The sequence below is a fragment of the Phascolarctos cinereus genome, unplaced genomic scaffold, assembly GCF_003287225.1.
Source record: "Phascolarctos cinereus isolate Bilbo 61053 unplaced genomic scaffold, phaCin_HiC Scaffold_726;HRSCAF=1367, whole genome shotgun sequence".
Taxonomy (NCBI): domain Eukaryota; kingdom Metazoa; phylum Chordata; class Mammalia; order Diprotodontia; family Phascolarctidae; genus Phascolarctos; species Phascolarctos cinereus.
The window spans coordinates 375,814,994-375,835,111 of record NW_027556098.1 but is presented as its reverse complement, the minus strand read 5'-3'; the positions used below and the strand labels follow the sequence as shown (position 1 = coordinate 375,835,111).

Sequence of the window (20,118 nt, the reverse complement as noted above, 5' to 3'; positions counted from 1 at the left end):
ATGGGGGGTGGGGGGGGTTTCAATGGTCCCTAAGGTCCCTCTCAGCTCAAAAGCTATGATCCTTTGAAAGTAGGTAGGGACTTCAGACATGAGCCTACTCATTTTACAGATGAGAAAAGTGAGACCTAGAGAGGGAGAAGGATTAGGCCAAGATAACATCAAGCGTTAGTAGCAGAGAGAATTAGGTTCAAGTCTTTTAACTGTCCAAAGCAAAGCCAAAAGCCCGTCAGAAGAAGCAGGATTAGAATCCCGTGTTCATCGCTCAAAGTCCGTTTTCCCATAAACACAACCACACTTACTTTCTTCCCCTCCTCAAACGCAGGCCCCCCTGCCACTCTTTTGGGAACCCCTACATCATCCCTCAAACACTCTCCATAGTAGGGATCCCCAGCTTTCTTCAGTGTGACATCAGTTTAGCTGAGCTCCAGCCCTAATTGGGTGACATTGGACATGTGAGTCCTCTCTGGACCCTCCATAAATGGGAAGTTCAGACAAGGTGATGTCCAAGGCCCCCCTCGAGCTCAAACATCCTGTGATCTAACCTACTCTTCTCAGAGGCCCCTGCCTGCTCTGACATCTTCTGTCCTAAGATTCCTCCCATCTGTTACATCATTTGTCTTCAGTCCCTCCCAGCTCTGACATTCTGTGTTCTAAACTCCCTCCCAGCTTTAACATTCAAGATGCAGGGGAAAAGTACTGCCTCTGGAGTCAGGGGGGTTCTGGGTTCATATCCTACCCCTGTTACTGCCTACGTGACCTTAGGCAAGTCACCTAACTTTCTTGGGCCTCAGTTTCCTCCTCTGTTAAATGGCAGGGTTAGATTATGTGGCCTCTGGGGTAGCTCCCTGTTAGCTCTAGTTCTATGCTCCTAGGAGTCCTACTCCTATAATTCTGTCTCTTGCTGGAAAGCTTCCCAGCCCGAGGCATCATAGTCCACACACAGTGCCCTCCTTGACGCTTCTTTCACAGCCAGCATCTTCTCACAAGGTCCTTACAGGTTCTGAGGACAGCTCTCTGTCTCTCTGTCTCTCTGTCTCTCTCTCTGTCTCTCTCTCTCTCTCTCTGTCTCTCTCTCTCTCTCTCTCTCTCTCTCTCTCTCTCTCTCTCTCTCTCTCTCTCTCTCTCTCTCTCTCTCTCCCACCTGCCCCTGCTCAGAAGCAAGACCAAGTCAGTTGATGGCCGTTTATTCTTTGGGCCTTCCCCAGCTCAAGGCCTGTCCTTGGTGCTGAGGGCCAAGCCATCTCTTTAAGCTGCTTCCTTGGCCCTATTCATCACTGCCATGTGTCATGGTTTGTTTAACTCTCACCTGTGCCTCTCTGCTGCCTATGACTTGTAGCTTTAATTGAATGCTGCCTCCTTCAGGTAGTCCTCTTACACTAGATGTAGAGGTTAGAGGGCATGTCACTTTCATACCTTTTGATCCTTATAACCGTAGGAGGATAGCAAAGGAAGTAGTATTATATGTCTCTGTTTTACAGATGAGGAAACAGGCCCATAGAAGTCACATGACTCACCCAAAATCACACAGCATGTTAATGGCAGATATTAGAAAAGAAACCAGGTCTCCAGACTCCCGAGCATAGGACCTTGAGATTTAAACCTGGAAGGGACCATCTAGTGTAACCTCCCCATTTTACAGATAGGAAAATTGAGACCAGTGGTACAAAGAGAGGAGAGTCCTTGGATCCTAGAGAAGACAGGAGGACCTGGCAGCCCAGAGTCAGCTGGTAGTACTCTGGAGGCAGCATAGCCTTGGCATGTGCCACCTGACAGTGGCCCAGACAGCACTGGCATTGTGCCAGAGGCTCTCGGCTTAGTGCCAGAGGTCCCTGGAGGCCAAGATCCCCAGGCAGGCTGTTTTTCCCCTGACTGTAAAAAGCCACCCTCCCCCGCCACATCTCTTGAAGTGAATGCTATTGCAATAATAGTGTTGAGCTGGTTGGGGAGAGGGAGGGAGGGATGGTTCCCCAGGTGAGCAGAGCCAGACACCCATCAGGGGGAGGAAAGTGAAAAATGTCCTGAGAATTAATAGTTGCCCCTCCCTAAAGGGGAAAGCCAAGAAAAGGGAAATGAATGCTGGTGTTATCCACTTCACTGCACTCAGTCTTCAGCCTCTTCAGGTCCATTATCCGGTTTCAGAAATTCAGGGAGAATATGTTCTCAGATGGGAGGGCAACCTTGTGCCACCAGTCAAAGAGAAAGAGGGCCAGTCCATTCACACCAGCAGCAGCCCCCTTTGCCTTTGCCTTGGATTTGGATTGATTTATTTAGTTTTAGTCTTTCTTATTTTCTTTCTCAATTACATGTAAAAAATCATTAATTCATTTTCAAAATTTTTAAGTTCTAAACTCTCTCTCTCCTTTCCCCTTCCTTGATAAGGCAAGCAATTTGATATGGATTATACATGTGAAGTCACACAAAACATATTTCCATACTAGCCATGTTGCAAGAGAAAACACAGAAGAAAAAAAACAAGAAAAATAAAGTTTAAAAAGTATGCTTTGATCTACATTTGGGCAACACCAGTTCTTTCCCTGGAGGTGCTGGTTAGCTGGATAGCATTTTTCATCATTAGTCCTGTGGAATCGTCTTGGATCATTGTATTGCTCATAATAGCTAAGTCATTCACAGTTGATCATCATTACAATATTGCTGTCACCGTATACAATGTTCTCCTGGTTCTGCTCATTTCACTTTGCATCAGTTCATATAAGTCTTCCCTGGATATTCTGAAACCATCCTGCTTATCATTTCTTATAGCACAATAGTATTCCATCACAATCATAAACCACAGCTTGTTCAACCATTCCCAAAATGATGGGCATCCCCTCAATTTCTAATTCTTTGCCACCACAAAAAGAGCAGCTATCAATGTTTTTCACATATAAGTCCTTTTTCTTTGATTTCTTTGGGATATAGACCTAGTAGTGGTATTCCCTGGTCAAAGGCTATGCACTGTTTTATAACCCTTAGGGAATGCATCAGTGGTGACTAGCCCCTCAACCCAAGATGACCTCAAGAGTCCTCAAGAGGGCTCTGTGTTAAGGGATGCTATCTTGTGATGTGATTGATACAAGCTAGGGTATCTGTCATGCCTTTATCTTCCTTAATCTAGTAGGCAACTCTCATTTCTGCAGCACTCTAAGATTTAAAAAAAAAAACTTTCCTCACCTTAATGCTCTGACATGGATAGTATAGGTAGTTTCTTTTCTCCATTTGACCGTTAAGGAAACTAAGTCTCAAAGAGAAGTGACAGTTGGGGCATGTTATTTTCCCCAATAGACAGTGGCATCACATAGCTAAGGATCATAGGGTCCTAGAGGTGGAAGCAAACCTAAAGGTCACCTAGTCTAACCCCTTCATTTTACAAATGAAAAAAGATGAGGCTCACAGAAGTGAAGGGACTTGACCAAGGTCACTCAGATAATAAATTCAGATACAATAATATAATAAATTCAGCTCCTGGGCCTCCAAATCCAGGGCTCTGTCCACCACACCTTACTGTTATTGAAAGCAAATTAGTAAACATGAGAACCATTAAGGATATCCTGGTCATGTTCTTCTTGGAGGTTATTCTAAGTGACTCTTGCCAGGTGGTCTGTGACAGACTTTGTTTTAAACTGTTCCCCTTGAAGAAGAGACAGCTATGATTGGGCCCACTGGAAAATCTGACCGGTACATTTATCTTGTAACATTGTATATGTACTAATATATGTTCATGTCATTTTCCTACATAGAATATAAACTCCTTGAGGGCAAGGGCCATTTTATTTTTGTCTCTTTGTCTTCATACCCATAGGCAGTAAGGTGATACAGTACGTAGAATGCTATACCTGGAGTCAGGAAGTCTCAGGCATTGATCCTAGGCAAGTCATCTAATTTTTCTCTATCTCAATCTTCTTATCTATAAAATGGGGCTAAATAATAGTACCTACCTGCAAGGGTTTTTGCAAGGATAAAATGAGATAATATTTGTAAAGGGTTTTGCAAACCCCTTAACGCAACGCATTATATAGATGCTAGCTTTAGACAGTGATTAGCATATAGTAGTTACTTAAAAAGCATTTGTAAATCAATTGATTGGCTGATGGTGACTTGGCTGCAGGAGGACTGACCTGATCTAGGCAGGCCTGGCCTGCTCTGAGAGGCTATTCCAGACAAGGCAGCTGGCCTTGTGGACTTCTCCATTGTCTGTTGAGATGGTGATAATAATTGCTCACATTTTCATAGCATTCTAAGCCTTGTAAAGTACTTTTCTTGCAACTCTCTAAGGTGAAAGGACATATGTGGTTGTCCCCATTTCACTAGCAAGATGAGGTTAAGGGAAACAAAACAATGTGCTCACCACTGAGCTAGGAAGTAACTTAAAACCCAAATGAAAGTCTTTCTTCTATGTTGCACTTTTACTACTAGTAATAATTTTTAGGGGGGGGAGATAATCAGGGTTAAGTGAATTGCCCAGGGTCACACAGCTGGTAAGTGTCTGACGCCAGATTTGAACTCAGGTCCTCCTGACCAGGGCTGATGCTCCATCCACTGCATCACCTAGCTGCTCCCACTCATAATAATTATTAATGGTGTTGATTACTAATAATGAATTCTCATTAATGTCCATTTGCAATTTATGCCCAGAGATGAAGAGAAGTATAGTAGAAAAAGCATTAGCTTCGGAATGGGAAGACCTGAGTTCAAAACCTGCCCCTCTCCCTTAACTCCTTAGGTGGTCTTTATTAACAGCTTACTCTGTGCCAGGTACCATACGAAGCATCAGGGAGACAAAAATGAAAACAAATGAAAACACCCTTGCCCTCTAAGAGTTTACACTCTAGTGGGGGGAAGACAATGCCTAGAAAGGCCCTAATTCAGTTGATGTGGGTACTTTGTCAACCTTGACAGACAGACTGCAACTCCTGCACACCTCAGCAGAAAGCAAATGACTTTGATCTTGGAAGAGCCAGCTTGGGAAGACTTGTATGAACTGATGCAGAGGGAAGCAATCAGAACCCAGAGAATGATTTATTCACTAATGACAACATTGTAAAGAAAATCCTGCCTCAGACACTTACTGACTGTGTAATTCTGGGTTCCTCTGAGCCCCCATTTCCTTCAACACATCTGTAAAATAGGACTAATGATACCTGGCACATGTACCTCCCAAGGTGAGGATCATTCCAAATAAGATAAAGAATGTAATGTGCCTTGGGAATGTGAAAATGCCACATAAAGGTCAGCTGGAATTATGATTACTATTATGGTTAGAGGCAGTGTGGGGTAGTGGATAGGGCCAGACTCAGGATCAGAAAGACCTGAATCCCATCTCTGATACAAACTGACTGTGTGACCCTGGGCAAGTCAATTGACTTCTCACTGTTCTTAGGCAACTCCAAGACTATAAACTATACAAGAATTGCTAGTCTAATTCAATCAAGGAAATTTCCCTGACAGAAGATCTTTAAGCCAATTAAAGCAGGGATCTGAACAGAGAGAGACAGAGAGACAAAGAGACAGAGACAGAGAGACAGAGAGAGGGATGGATGGATGGATGGATGGATGGATGGATGGATGGATGGATGGACAGAGAGAAAATCTGAGAACAGAAAATGTCAGAGCTGGAAAGAGACTAGAATATAAGGTCAGAGCTAGGCGAGCCCTTAGAACACAGCTCAGTGAGAACAGGGACTAACTGTTCTTGTCTTTGTATCTTCAGTACATGGCACAGTGCCTGACGTGTTAAGTGTTTAATAAATGTTGAATTGAATTAAACATAGCATGTCTCCCTTAAAACACAAAATATGTGAGTGGTCAAGGACCTTAGAGATCTTCTAATCCAACCCCTTGATTTTATAGAGGGGAAACTGAGGCCCAGAGAAATTGAAGGCTTCCTTCCATGGTGCAATCAGTGGCATGGAAGGGATTTTGAAGACAATTCCAGCACTCTTCCCGGTGTGCCAAGACTTCTGGACCATTGGTTGCTTCCCACGGTGCTCTGGGTCACAAAGGGCAGAAACATTCTTTGTGAATATTTTTAAAAGCCGGCCATCTCGGAGCACACCTTATAGCTTATAACTCTTCCCCACTCTGGTCCCCTTCCAAGCATAGCCCTATATTCTCCTTCGACAGTCCTATCAGCAGCCAGGTTGAGCTCTTGGCTTGGAACTTATCCCTTGCCAAGCCAAAGAAATGAAAGCCATCAGGATTGGCTGCAGGCCAAATGGTAACTTCATGTCCTCAAATCACTGACAGCCTGCACTGGGAAGCCTTCCCTAAACATGCTAATGAGATGTGGTCTCTCTGTGTCTCTGTCTCTCTCCTCCTCCCTCTTTCCCTCTTTTCCTCCCACTCTCTCATTATCTCTCCGTCTGGCTTATCAATCTCTCTGCCTTTGTCTATCTGCTCTCCCTCTCCCCTTCTCTCCCTCCCTCCCTTTCTTTGTCTCTCTCTTTCTCTCCCTTTCTCTTTCTGTTTCTCTCTCCCTTTCTCAGTTTGTGTGTATGTCTCCTCCCATACTTTATTGTCAGGATGAGAGAGCTGCCTTATCATGTGTGACAGCTTTTCATGGGCAATAACATCTTTCCAAAAGGTCTTTGTTTCTGAACTCCAGGAGGGCTGCGATTGTGGTTCATGGATCTTTGCAGCCCCAGAGCGCCCTACACTGTGTTACATCATAGTCATCGAGGCTTTCGGCTGGCTCTTTCAGACCTGACTGCCCCACCCCAGCTAGTTCTGTAACCATGACAAACTGCCCCTTCTCTGACTTTCATTTTCCTCATCTCTAAAATGCAACTGTTGGACTAGATGATATCACCTTGAGGTCCCTTTTTTTTGGGGGGGATGAGGCAATTGGGGTTAAGTAACTTGCCCAAAGTCATACAGTTAGTGAGCTATGTGTCTCAGGCTGTATTTGAACTCAGGTCCTCCTGGCTTCAGGGCCGGTGCTCTGTCCATTGCACCACCTAGCTGCCGCTGAGGTCATTTTTTTGCTGTGAAATTCTTGGTTCTTAAGTCTCTGCTAGTTCTGGCCTTCGATGATCTAAGATCTCCTCCAGCTCTGATATCTTGTGTTCTAAGGCCCTTCCTAGCTTTAAAATTCCATGTTCTAAGACCCCCTCTGATGTTAATATTCTAGAACCTCAGCTTCCCTTGAATCTCCCTCATAGGGCCTCCCCTGTGAGGGAGTGACTGCCTGGGGCCTGCTCTTCCATCCCTTCCACCCAAGGAGAGAATACTGCTGAGTGTCGCTCCTCAATGGCAGAAAGCAGCTGGGAGGGGTCTGGCCTTTGCCCTTTTCTGCTGTCAAACTTGCTTGATTTATAGCGGCAGAAACTTGGGGTGCCACCTCCCCTTCTCACTCCTCGCCCAAATAGCAGGAACATTTCTGTCATTTCTCTTTTCTGGGTGACAGCTTCCTCCCAGCTTCAAACACCCCATTGCCCAGGGCTAGGTTTGCAGGCATCACCTCCCCGGAAGCCCCTGGGAAGAGCAGGTTCTTCCATGTTATCTTCCTTCTCCCTGGGTGTTGCCTCCACCTTCTCTAGACCCAGCTCAGCCGAAGAATCGGTCTGCCTTCATGGACAAGCTGACGGGGAGATGTCTAAGTAGCTGTGCCCAAACTCATCAGCAAATACTGTGCCGAGGTTCCGTCCATAGCGTTGTGTGTGACCTTGCCATGGAATGGAACCATTGCAATTGTAAAGTATCTTAGGATAGAATGTCAGAAGTAGAAAGGACCTTAGAACACAGAACGTCAGAACTGGAAGGCACACCAGGAGATGGAACATCAGAGTGGGAGGGACACTAGAATAACAAATTCTGAAGCTAGAAACATTCACTCCAATCTATCTTCAAAACTTATTCCACATAGTTTCCCCTCACACATGCTAATTTTTTTTAAGGCAGTTGGGGTTAAGTGACTTGCCCAGGGTCACACAGCTAGTAAGTGTCAAGTGTTTGATCTGAGGCCGGATTTGACTTCAGGGCCGGTGCTCTATCCACTGCGCCACCTGGCGCATTCCAGCCCAAGTGACCTATTTACTTTTTCTCCTACATGACATTGTATTTCCCACTTCCACACCTTTGCAGAGGTTGTGGCCTTAAATGGTCTCCCTTTTCACCTCTATCTCTTGGAATCCCTATTGCTATCCAAGGTTCCACTCAAGTGCCACCCTCCTACACAAAGTGTGTTCTGATTCCTCTGATTATTAGTGTTTCTTCCCTGCCCCCTTACTCTCTAACCACTTTGCATTAATTTTGTGTGTGTATTTTGTATTCACTTATCTGTGTATATGTCATTTTTTCACACACCCACCCACCCACACACACACACACACACACACACACACACACACACACTACCCCAAAGGGGCAAGCTTCTTGAAGATAGCCCCATTCCTGGCACATAGTAAGTTGTAATTAATAAAAGTTAGTTGAATTAAATTAAACCTTAAAGCATAAAATGTTAGATTTAGAATGGCCCTTTGGGATCATTTAACCTAAGCCTCCCTTTTATATGTGAGTAAACTGAAACCAAGAAGGAGAAATGATTTGTCTCAAAATACATAGCAAATTGATGGTAGAACTAGGCTTATACTATCCTATTAATTAATTAATTGGTGAATTAATGAATTTAATTAGTTGACGATATTTTTCTGTATTATGGTAACACCTAGGGCCTGCCTCCAACACACCAAATTCTCTGAATAGACTCAACAAGGTTGATTCAACAAATAATTGTTGAACATCTACCATGTGCTAGTCACTGTCAGGAGAGAATGCAAAGAGGAATAGTATGGTTTCTGTCCTCATGGAGCTCACAGTCCAGTAGGCAGCCTGAGGCCCAGATATAGCTGGTTAAGACCACAATGTACTGAGACCCAGATACTCTTTAGACTAGGAGGTCAGGGAAAGGATGTTTAAATTACCCTTTCTCCCCAATTCCAATCATTCCCTGCCTTTTCCAATTAGATGGCTCAGTGAATAGAGCACTGTCCAGAGTCAGAAAGACCTGAGTTCAAATCCAGCCTCAGACACCACACAAGCTGTGTGACCTTGATCAAATCACTTGTCTTCTGTTAGCCACAATTTCCTCATCTGTAAAATGAGGATAATAACAACACCTACTCACAAAGTTGTTTTGAGGATTAAATGAGATATTAGTAAAAAAAAATGCTTAGTATATATAAATGTTAGTTATTATTATTTGACAAAAATATATTAAGTGCCTACTATGTTTGAGGCCCTGGGCTAAGCAATGGGGAAAGAAGGGCAAAAATGAAAGTGTCTTGCTGGATCTTACATTTCTACATTTTTAGATCTGTAGATGAAGAAACTGAGACTCGAGAGATTAAGTTATTTGCCCAGGATCACACAGGCCATGCAAGTTGGAGCCAGGACTCCTCCACTATGCCAGGCTGCATCTCAGGACATTTGCTAACTGGGCTGATGATTTCCTATAGGCCTAGGAGTGTGCTGGTAGATGGTTAACATGATCTCCAAAAACTTATACACTTTTAAGCTTAATCAGCATCATTAATATTTTCTCCATTATTTTCTTAAGTTTGGAAATCAACGAAACAATAAATCAAGTCCTGATTTCTAGCATTTGCTGATTTCTGAAGTACAAAGGTTCGTGATAGAAATTTAACAATCAGCTCTTGTTGGCCAGTCAGAGCCAGCTCTGGCACCTCGTTTGCCTGCAACCCCTCTGCATGAGCTTTCAGGGTAGACTAAGTGTGACCCTCTTGTTTCCTTCCCAGTTTCAGGTCTGTCCGGGTATTGAAGAATGACACAGTCAACTTCCAGAAGTTCTCCTATACCAATGAGGATGAGGCCTGGAAGACCTATCTGGAAAATCCTCTGACTGCTGCCACCAAGGCCATGATGAGAGTCAATGGGGATGAAGATAGCGTCGCTGCCCTGAGCTTTCTCTATGACTACTACATGGTATGGCAGGATTGGGTGTTAAGATCCCACTGTGGAAAATGCCTGAGGAGGGCCTGACACCATTGCCAGCTATGACTGCTCCTCTCCTCCACCACCCCCAGCTTCCAAGGCCCCCAAACTCCCTCTTCCCATTACACACACTCATTTGCCGTAATTCCTCAGCATATGCCCTCACCCCCAGCCAAGACCAAATCAATAATATGATTGATGCTGCAGACAGACATGAGCTCTATCTCTCCAGTTATGTGTAAGGCAATCCTCAACCACATCTTCTCATAAATCATCCATAAAAGACCCATCCAATGTGCTAGGAGGTTTTCCTCTACTTCTCTTGATGGTTCAGGAATACCAATAGAACACTTGAACAGTCCATCGGTTTTATTTCTTATTAATGCCATGTGACCATCAGTCCATCTTCTTTTCCCTGGTCCCTAAACACATCAGGTTCATCCCATCACCCTCTTCTTTGCTCCTCCCCACCTCATTCTATATTCAATATACCCCAACCCATACCACCTGGAATGACCTTCTCTGTTCTTTTAAGTCTTTATAAACCCTTTCTGTCATTCAGGACCTGACCCAAAAGTACCTTCTCCCCCCCCCCCCAAGCTTTCACCAGCAACCCAGCCCACATTGATCTTCCCCCTTCCTGACCTCCCAGACCGCTTTTCATTTGATCACTTGATTATCTTTAATTAGGCAGCTAGGTGGTGTGTAGTACATAGAGTATTAGACCTGAAGTCAACAGGACCTGAATTCAAATCCAGACTCGACACTTACTAGCTATGAGATTCCAACCAAGTGATTTACTCTCTTTTATTCTCCTCATCTTCAAAATGGAGTAATAATAGCCCTGGCCTCACAGGGTTTTTGGTTAACCAATAAAAAATCTTAAGCACCTACTATGTGCCAGGCACTGTGGTTGTTGAGAAGATCAAGTGGTGCAATGTATAAAGCACTTTGCAAGCCTTAAAGTATTTTATAAATGCTAGGCTATTATCATTATTATACACTTAATTATAAAATATATTGTTCTTCAAGTACATCAGGTGCCTCAGTCTTGTCTCCCTAGAGAGAAAATGGAAGCTTCTTAAAGGTGCTATTCGCGTATTATTAATGTCTGTATCTACTACAACACCTACCATAGGCATGGTTACATAGTAGACACCCAGTGGTTGAATGGGTTGATAGAGGGACAAATAGGCAGTGAGATAGATGAACAGGGGTAGATGAGGAATGGATGGATGGATGGATAAGGAGATGAACAGATAAAGGGGATAGGTAAATGGTTGGGGAATGGGGAATAGGGGAATGAATAGATGAATGGCTAAATGAATAGTTGGATGAATGAATGATAGTCACTGATTGTGAATAATAGCTAACGTAGAACTTATGTAATTGACCTGATCAGAAATAGAAAGACTGAAGATATCCTGCCATACAGATAACCCAGCTATGGGTATCAGATACCGACTTTAAAATGTGTTAGAGAGATTAAAAATAGATAAAGCATTTATTAAGTGCTTACTGTGTGCTAGTCACAGTGCCAAGTACTGGGAATACAAATAAAAGCAAAGAGAAAGAAAGCCTCTGCCCTCAAGGAGCTTCCAATCTAATGGGGGAAGACAGCTGGTAAAAACAAAGATGAAAGGGGGTAGGGAGAAGGGGAAAGGCAACCAGGTGGTCTGGGACATCATGGTTTGAAGAGAACATTCTGGCTGGTATGGAGACAGGATCTATATTAAGTGGTTATGTGGTTAAGTGGCTATGATGAGGGCTACAACAGAGGTATTCATTCTGAAGAAGATTCTCATGTTCAATTTAGCCCCCAGAAAGGGTGAGGTGAGATGTGAGTTTCACCTAGTCCCTTCCCACAAATCTGGAAGTTCCCCAAAGCTCACTACTTCTGCTCTCTTCTTCAGGGCCCAAAGGAGAAACGGATCCTCTCCTCAAACACAGTCACACGAAGTGACCTAGGAAAGAGGTGAGAAGATGCCAGCTCCCTACCTGACCCCTCTCTCATTCTTCTGTCTTGGAGAATAGCTGCAAAATCTGGAATCAGACAACCTGGGTTCAAATCCCAGCTCTGGTCCTTACTACCTTGGTAGCCTTTGTCAAATCACTCCCCTGCTCTGGGCCTCAGTTTCACCATCTGTAAAATGAGGGGTTTGAACTAGATGGTCACTTAGGTTCCTCCCTGCTTCCAATCCTATGGTTTTTCCTCTCCATCCTTTCCCTTCTTTCCACCTCCTTCCCAGCACCAGCCAGGTGCCAGAAGGAAGTAGGGCCAGGCTGATTTGCATAAAGGCAAGTTAAAAGCCTGGGAGGGGAGTCTTTCATGACTCCTGGGAAATGATATCATGGACATAATGCAATATCATGGAAGTGAGTTGGAAGCAGCCCAACTGCCCAACTATCAGGAAGGCTTCTTGTAGGAGGTGGCATCCAAGCTGAGCTTTAAAGGGAAGTGGGGATTCTAAAAGATGGAGGGAAGTTGGAAAAGTATTCCAGGCTTGAAGGAAAAGGACTTCCCTTTGCCCTCCATTGACTCTGTACCATGACCTTTTTGTCACTATATTTCTCCCTGGGTCACTAGTTCTTGGCTTCTGTCTCTCTGGACAACTCTCAGTTTCTATTTTGGTGTCTGGGACCAAAACCTGCCTCATTGGTTCCAAGCCCAGGATGCTCAGGGAGGGATGGTCAAGCTGGAGCATGCGTTTGTCTGTGATCCCTCTAGCTTCCTGAAGAATGTCCCTGGACAGCTCCAGTCATCATTAGCCAGGCCTTATAAGGGTGCCCTTCTTATATCAAGGCCTGTTTCTTTTTTGTCTTTCTATTCCCAATTATGCCTAGCATAGTACCAGGCACATAATGGTAGCTTAATAAATACTTAACTTATTGATTGACAGTTGGTACTTAAATATTTGTTGAATAAATGAGATGCAGCTTCTTCCAAAAGGAGTCATCTTCCAAGTCCTTCCCCCAGGTACCACCATGGATTGGAATATGAAGTAGACTTTCCCCCTCTGGAGAGCCCCACCCATCTCATGAAGTTCCTGACTGAAAATGTCTCGGGGACACAAGAGTACCCAGACCTAGGTAAGAAGAACAATCTGATGAGCTTGGAGGGGACTGGACCACCCTCAAACAAACCAGCCCTCCTCCCTCCCGGCCCCAGCAAGCTGGAGGACAGCTCGGCAGATGGCAGCTACCTGCTTCCTGCTGGAGACATTTACGACAGCAGCCTCAGCAACCTGTTTGAGACGATCCACGGGCCCCCAGCCCAGCAGCGCTGGCAGCCTGACAGCACGTTCAAGGACGATGGACAGGAGGTAAGCTCCACGTGGGCCCTACGCACAAGTCGGGAAGACAAAGCCAGAGCCCTGGAACGTTAGGGCCAGAAGGGAGCTTGATGATAAAGGAGGGAGATAGCAACCCTGTCCCTGTGGTGGAGCTTTCTGGTTCATGTGCTGCACTCCCCTGGGGGAGGGATGTGGTGGCGACTTAATTAGATAGGAGTTAAGAGGGAAGGTGGGGTCAGAGCATCAAAACCATTATGAAAAATAATCACAGCTCCCATTTCTAGAGAGCCATAAGATTTAAAACACACTTTCCTTGAAATTCTGGGAAGTAGGGACAATAAAGATTTGCACTCCCACTTCAAATATGGGAAAGCTAGAGGTCAGAGATGGGAAGGAACTAAATGTTTACAGGTGGGGAAACTGAGGCTCAGAGAGATTTGTCACTTGCTCAAGGTCACACAAGTAGGAAGTTACAAAGTCAGGATCTGAACCCAGGTCCTCTCACTCCAAATACCCTGGTTTGTTTTGTTTGTTTTTTATTACATGATACTGCTTCCTTTCCTAAGGCTATAGAGAGAGTTAGGTGGTCTCAAACTCAAGTCTCTGAACTGATTCAGGGGTCTTGGCACCTCCCCTGGCATAGGACATGGACTTGGGGGCCCTTTTTTGCCTCGGGCCTTGATTTATCAAATGATACAGTCACCTGATACTCCTTATCCCTGTAGTGGTTCAGATAACGTGGCAGAGAGGACATGCTCTGAGGGAAAGTGGTGGGTGGAGGTGAGGTTGGAGGGAGAAGGTGTTTTGGGATCCACAGAAAACCAGCCAGTCCCTCATGGCCCTCCCCTGTGATTGTATCTCCCTTCAGTCACTGCTCTTCCCTGATATCTTGAAAAGCCCCTCGGAGCCCCAATGTCCAGAGGAATACCCTGGCACTAAGAGGTAACAGAAGTGAGCTTAGCCCTGTGGCTTAGCTAGCTATGGGGCCTGCGGTTGGTAGGGTGGTTGAATGAGAGATATTCATGGACTTAATAAGCAAGACGCTCCCCAAATTCCATTACCCCCCTTCCATTATTGTTAGCCAAACCCTTCAGCTCCTTCCCCTATTCTGCCTTTTCCTTACGGTCAGAGAACAGAAAATGTTAAAAGCAGGGAAAAAAATATTGGAGTGTAAGATTCAGAGCTTGAAGAGGGCCCTTGGAAAAGAGAATGTCAGAGCTGGGAGAGCCCTTAGAACACAGAATGTCATAGCTGAGAGGGGCTTTAGAACACAGGATATTAGAGGCAAAGGGAACCTTAGAACACAGAATGTCAGAGCTGGGAGGGCCCTTAGAACACATAATATCAAAGCTGAAAGGGGCTTTAGAACACAGGACATCAGAGGCAGAGGGAACCTTAGAACACAGAATGTCAGAGCTGGGAGGGCCCTTAGAACACAAGATATCAGAGGCAGGGGGAACTTTGGAATACAGAATGTCCAAATTGTAAATGGCCTTAGAACTTGGCATGTAAGAGCCAGGAGAGACCTCAGAACACAGAGTTCTAGAATATTGAAGCTAGAAGGGATGTGTCTTAAATATGCCATCTAGATATTTCTCATTTTATGAATGAACAAACTAAGATCCAGAAAGCCAGAGTAACTTTCCAAGGTCACAGGGTAATTAACTGTCAGAGCTGGGAATAGCACTCCAATCTTCAGCCTCTTAGTCCAGAATTCTTTTGAGAAGTCCACTCTGCATGAAAATGGGTGATTTGTGCCCTCAGCAGACCTGTGCTGGGGCCCACAATAGCCTCTTCTGTCCACTCCACAGTTGGAAGACCTCTGCTCAGAGCCTAGCCATCCAAGAGCTTAGAGCTCTGCTTCACCACCACTCCCACCCACTAGAGAACACAGGAGGGAATGGAGAATAGATTGCACTGTGGAAGAGACTCTGATCCTGCCAGGCCTTTAGATGGACATTGAAATCCTTCCGGCCTGAGGCCTCCTGACTCTGTCTTTATTCTCCCCAAAGTGACTTTGAATATACCCTGGGTTCCCCCAAAGCCATCCACATCAAATCTGGGGAGTCACCGATGGCCTATCTCAACAAGGGACAGTTCTACCCAGTTACCCTGAGGACTCCAGGAGGAGACAGATGTCTGCACTTGTCTTCCAACAAAGTGAAGGTCAGTAGGCCCCCACTGGGTATCATGGGAATGGGAAATAATGTGGCCAAATGCACAGGAATGGTTAGGTAAAGTGAGACTAATCAGAGCAGCTATGGGAATCTGAGGAAACCTCTCGACCTAAAGACTCAGGAATGTAAAGGAGATTCCTGAATATTCAGGGAGAAGTTGGATTGGATGACTCTTCCAACTCAGAGTTTCTATGATTCTACACCTTGTCTAAATGTATATAGGGAAACTGAGGCACAAAGGGGTGGAGCCATTGGATTTAGGTCATGGGCTGGTCACCTAGGCATGTCTAAACAAAGAACACTAGAATGAATCACTAAATTCCAACAACCTTGACCTTTTGGCCTCCTGCCAATTGGTGGCTGGTGAGGGAACCCAGCAATGGGCCAGGGGGCTTGAGGCCTGGCCCCTTAGCACTGACAAGGGCTACTTTGCAGAGCATGATCATGGTGGTGTTTGACAATGAGAAGATCCCCGTGGAGCAGCTTCGGTTCTGGAAGCATTGGCACTCCCGCCAGCCCACAGCAAAGCAACGGGTCATTGATGTGGGTGAGTAACCAGCTTCTCCCCCACAAACAAACGCCACAGCAGAGACGCCCTGGCCTATCCCCAGGACAGCCCATTGCTAGAGGGCCAGGGGTGGAAGGCAAGGGGAGGGAGCAGGAGCCAGGCGATGAGGCGGGATGCTTCCAGTCGAGGTATCTCTTTCAGGGCAACAGCCTGTAGAGACAGTGTGGCCCAATGGAATAGACACTGGCCTTGGTTTGAGGAACTAGGTTTAGTCATGCTTCGCTACTTACTGGCTCCAAGACACAATCACTAAGCAGCTATGGGCCAGTGGCTATGTCTGGTTTTTGCAGATAATGAAACAAACCCAGAGAAGGGAAGATGCATGCTCAGGGTAACAGGGCTAGTATGAATGGGAACCAGGCCAGGGCCAATACTCTGGGCCCCCATGAACCCCTGGAAAAAGACACAAATGCCAAGTTTGTGGCAAAGCAGGAACTCAGGTCTCCTTCTAACTTGAGATCTCTGTCTGCTGTGCCAGAAGTCTTTATCAGTTATTCTGGAGAGTGCTTATGAGGGGCAAGTGAGATGTGGTATGCTCCCTGTTCTAAGGCCTTTTCCATCTCTGACATTCTACATTCTAAGGTGTCTCCCAGTCCTGACATTCTGTATTCTAAGGGTTTTTTCCAGCACTAATTTAATGTCCTAATTTCTTATGGTCTGGTCCTAAATCTTCTGATCCTGCTACATGATGACCATATTGACAACTAGTTGTTTCTTGTCCCTTCAGGTCCCATTCTGACAGAGCCAGACTTTGACCCAGGTCTCTTATCCCATCATCTATCAATCTTTCTACTATACTAAATGTTCTAAGTATGGAGAGGAAGAAACCAGTTGTTTCTTAGTGGGCTTTCTCTCCCCATTGGAACTCACATTGTTCTGTTTATCCCAAAGCATCACAAAAAAGAGGGTAGCTGCTTCCAGTAAACAGATACAGAGTGGAAAACTTGCTGGGATAGTTGATGACCTGGGGAGGGGAGCTAGACTGAGGGGCTCACAGCCAGATCTGCTTTGGGGTCAGATGAAGGATGGGAGCTCAGGGGAAAGGAAAAAGCCAATGTCAGAGAGGAAGTGGCAATGACCAAAGAAAGACATAGAGGCATGATGTCAGCAGCAGAGATGATTTTCGTTTGAGCAGGAATTGATATTTAGAGTCATAGGATTTAAAAGTAGAAGAGACCATAGGGTATAAACTATCAGATCTGGAGGGCCCTTAGAACACAGGATGTCAGAGCTGGGAGGGCCCTTAGAACACAGGATGTCAGAGCTGGAAGGGGTCTTAAAACACAGGATGTCAGAACTGGGAGGGCCCTTAGAACACAGGATGTCAGAGCTGGAAGGGGTCTTAAAACACAGGATGTCAGAACTGGGAGGGCCCTTAGAACACAGGATGTCAGAGCTGGAAGGGGTCTTAAAACACAGGATGTCAGAACTGGAAGGGACCTCAGAACACAGAATGTCAGAGCTGGGAGGGACCTTAAAACACAGTTAGACCTAAGAATATCGGATGATAGAAAAGCATGAGATTTGGAGTTAGAAGACTTGCCTTTGAATTCTCTCTGCTCCTTACCTTAAGTGTTATTCACTTAACTCCCTGGGCCTCAGTTGCTCCATCTATTAAATGAAGAGGTTAGACTAGATGCCTTCACAGGGCCCTCCCAACTCTGCCATTTTGCTTTGTTTCTTGGGTTGCCAAAGACAAAAGAACCTGTTGCTAGGTGCCTTGCGTCCTAGGGATGTGCTTGTCCCTACTGAGCTAGGTTGGTCCTCAGGAAATAGACTGTTACTGGACCAAAAGTTATGCCAGAGGAACTCTAAGCCCCAGCAGGTCCTACCAGACCTAGAAAATTGAGAAAATGTTTTTGCTGTATACTTAGCAGGATTATGGTAAGAGCCAAATTAGATGATGGATCTGAGTATTTTGGCATGAGTCATTATTAGAGATGTAGTCAGCCCCCACACTGGAAGAAAAGCTACCCTCTACAGATAATATTATCCCTATCTTACAGATGAGGAAACTGAGGCTCAGGTCATGTGTCTTATCATACATAATCATGTATTTCATGTCAGAGGCAGGATTGGAACCTGTGTCTTCTGGGTTCCAAGTCTTCCTTCCATTCATTCATTCCATCAAGGCTTTAGAGCAGAAAGGACCTAGAGATTGTCTCAGCCAACCTCATTTTAAAGGGGAAGGGACTTGGCCATTCCTGGGCCAGAAATCCACATCTTCAGACACTTGGTCCATTTTGCTTCCCACTACATTGAGTTACATTCTCACTCAAGGCTAGACACTACCCCTCCTTCTCAGTGATTTGCTGTGGTTCTAGGAAGAGAGATATAAGCCAGCAGTGAGGCTTTCTTCCCAACTTTGCTTCTGGACTTTACTGTGTTCACACACACACACACACACACACACACACACACACACACACACACACACAAAATCCCCAAAGTAGAAAAATGAAAATATAACTTCTTCTTACAAAACAATTGGGGGAGTTAGGTTTTAGCAAGGTACCTTGTGCTGATCAGTTCTCCTTGCTGGGCCCATCTATATCATTGTGTTTAGTGAACAAGATTGCCTCAGAGACCTAGAGGTGGTCCTTGGGTAAGAGGGGCTGGGGCCAAGGCCATGGGCATGCCCCAGTTTCTGAAGGCTCCACCCCATGAGTCACTTCTAATCTGGCTTCATCTCATTTTCAGCGGATTGCAAAGAAAACTTCAATACCGTCCAGCATATTGAGGAAGTGGCTTATAATGCCCTGTCTTTCGTGTGGAATGTGAATGAAGAAGCCAAGGTCAGTACTCATAGATATAATTGAAGAGCAGAGAACAGAGAACCATAGGAGGTAATCACTGGAAGGTCATGGATAGTCATTGTGTTGATTAGAATAGAACAAAGAATGTTAAACATGGAATGTTAGAACAGAAACTGTAAGTATTGGAAGGGACCTCGCTAGGACATAGAATGTTATAACATGGAATGTCAGAGATGAAAGGAATCACAGAATGTTACTGCTGAAAGGGTTGTTTAAAAATACAAAATTAGAACATAGAGTGTGAGTGTTAGAAGGAATCTTAGAACCTAGAATGTCAAAGCTAAAGGGGTTTCCAGAACCAGAACCAGAAAAGACTTCAGAAACCAGCCAATTCAGTCCCTTCATCTTATGGAGATCCAGGACACTAAGGGCCCTAGGTAGGAGAAATAATATGGTTAAGACCACATGGCTTGGTTGGAGTAGAGGTGAGACTAGAACCCAAATCTTCCATGGGTTATTGTTGGGAAGGGAAATGTTTAACCCTAGGGAGAACTTCTTGGATTTGCCCTAATCAAGTCTCAGTTCTCACTGTATCCTAGAAACATAGAATTCACTTTCCTCCAATTCCCTTTTAGGAAGCCAACAGCCTAAATTTGTGAAACAGTTACACACCTTTTTCTTTCCATAATGACATGATTGTTTTTCAGGACACATTAGAGAAAGCAGGGGAAGCCATGACTTTCTGCCTTGGGAAGGCTTTCAAGTAGCAGATTAGACCTGGTTTGGTTCCAAGATAAAAATCTCCACCCTATACTCCCAGATCTGGGGGAGATAAAGTGCAAAAAGTGAAGGACTTTGAAGACCAGTGCATCATGGGAATTAGAGTTAGAAGGGCCCTTAAAGGCTGTTTAGTCCAACCCCCTTACCTTACAGATAAGAAAGCTTATTTTACAAGCTAGAAAAATGACTTAGCCATAGTCATCTGGGTAGTGTCAAAATAGGGATTTGAACTCCACTCATCAGATTCCAAGTCTCATGTTCTTCCACCTGAACCCCATTGACCCTTAGAGTTCTAATACTTGGCTCTATCCTAGGGGTTAGAGTGCTGGTCTTGGAATCAAGAGGACCTGAGTTCAAATCTTCCCTTAGATACTTGCTAGCTGGTTGGGTATTGTCCTTTATGCTCAAAGAGGACTAAAATGACATCACTATGTCAGGGGCAAGGTATAGCGTGTCTGACTATGGCTGATCAGACCAACACAATCTCAGAAGGCTCTACCACAGGTTGGGCACAAATAGTCCACATGAACATTTGGAGTGGAGATGTCTCTACATTTGCACATCTCACGTTTCTTTTGAAACTTACTAGCAGTCTA

The 20,118-nt window shown here is 44.9% G+C and overlaps 1 protein-coding gene across 1 annotated transcript in view; it reads left to right on the top strand.

Annotated features, from left to right (window-relative positions):
• Positions 1-20,118, top strand: part of GRHL3 (grainyhead like transcription factor 3) — a 50,704-nt gene that overhangs the window by 8,414 nt on the left and 22,172 nt on the right. The window contains exons 2-8 of the mRNA XM_020983110.2: positions 9,753-9,939; positions 11,862-11,923; positions 12,926-13,271; positions 14,110-14,183; positions 15,254-15,407; positions 15,854-15,965; positions 18,687-18,781. Coding sequence (XP_020838769.1) covers positions 9,753-9,939; positions 11,862-11,923; positions 12,926-13,271; positions 14,110-14,183; positions 15,254-15,407; positions 15,854-15,965; positions 18,687-18,781 — 1,030 coding nt within the window. The remainder of the gene's footprint in view (positions 1-9,752; positions 9,940-11,861; positions 11,924-12,925; positions 13,272-14,109; positions 14,184-15,253; positions 15,408-15,853; positions 15,966-18,686; positions 18,782-20,118) is intronic.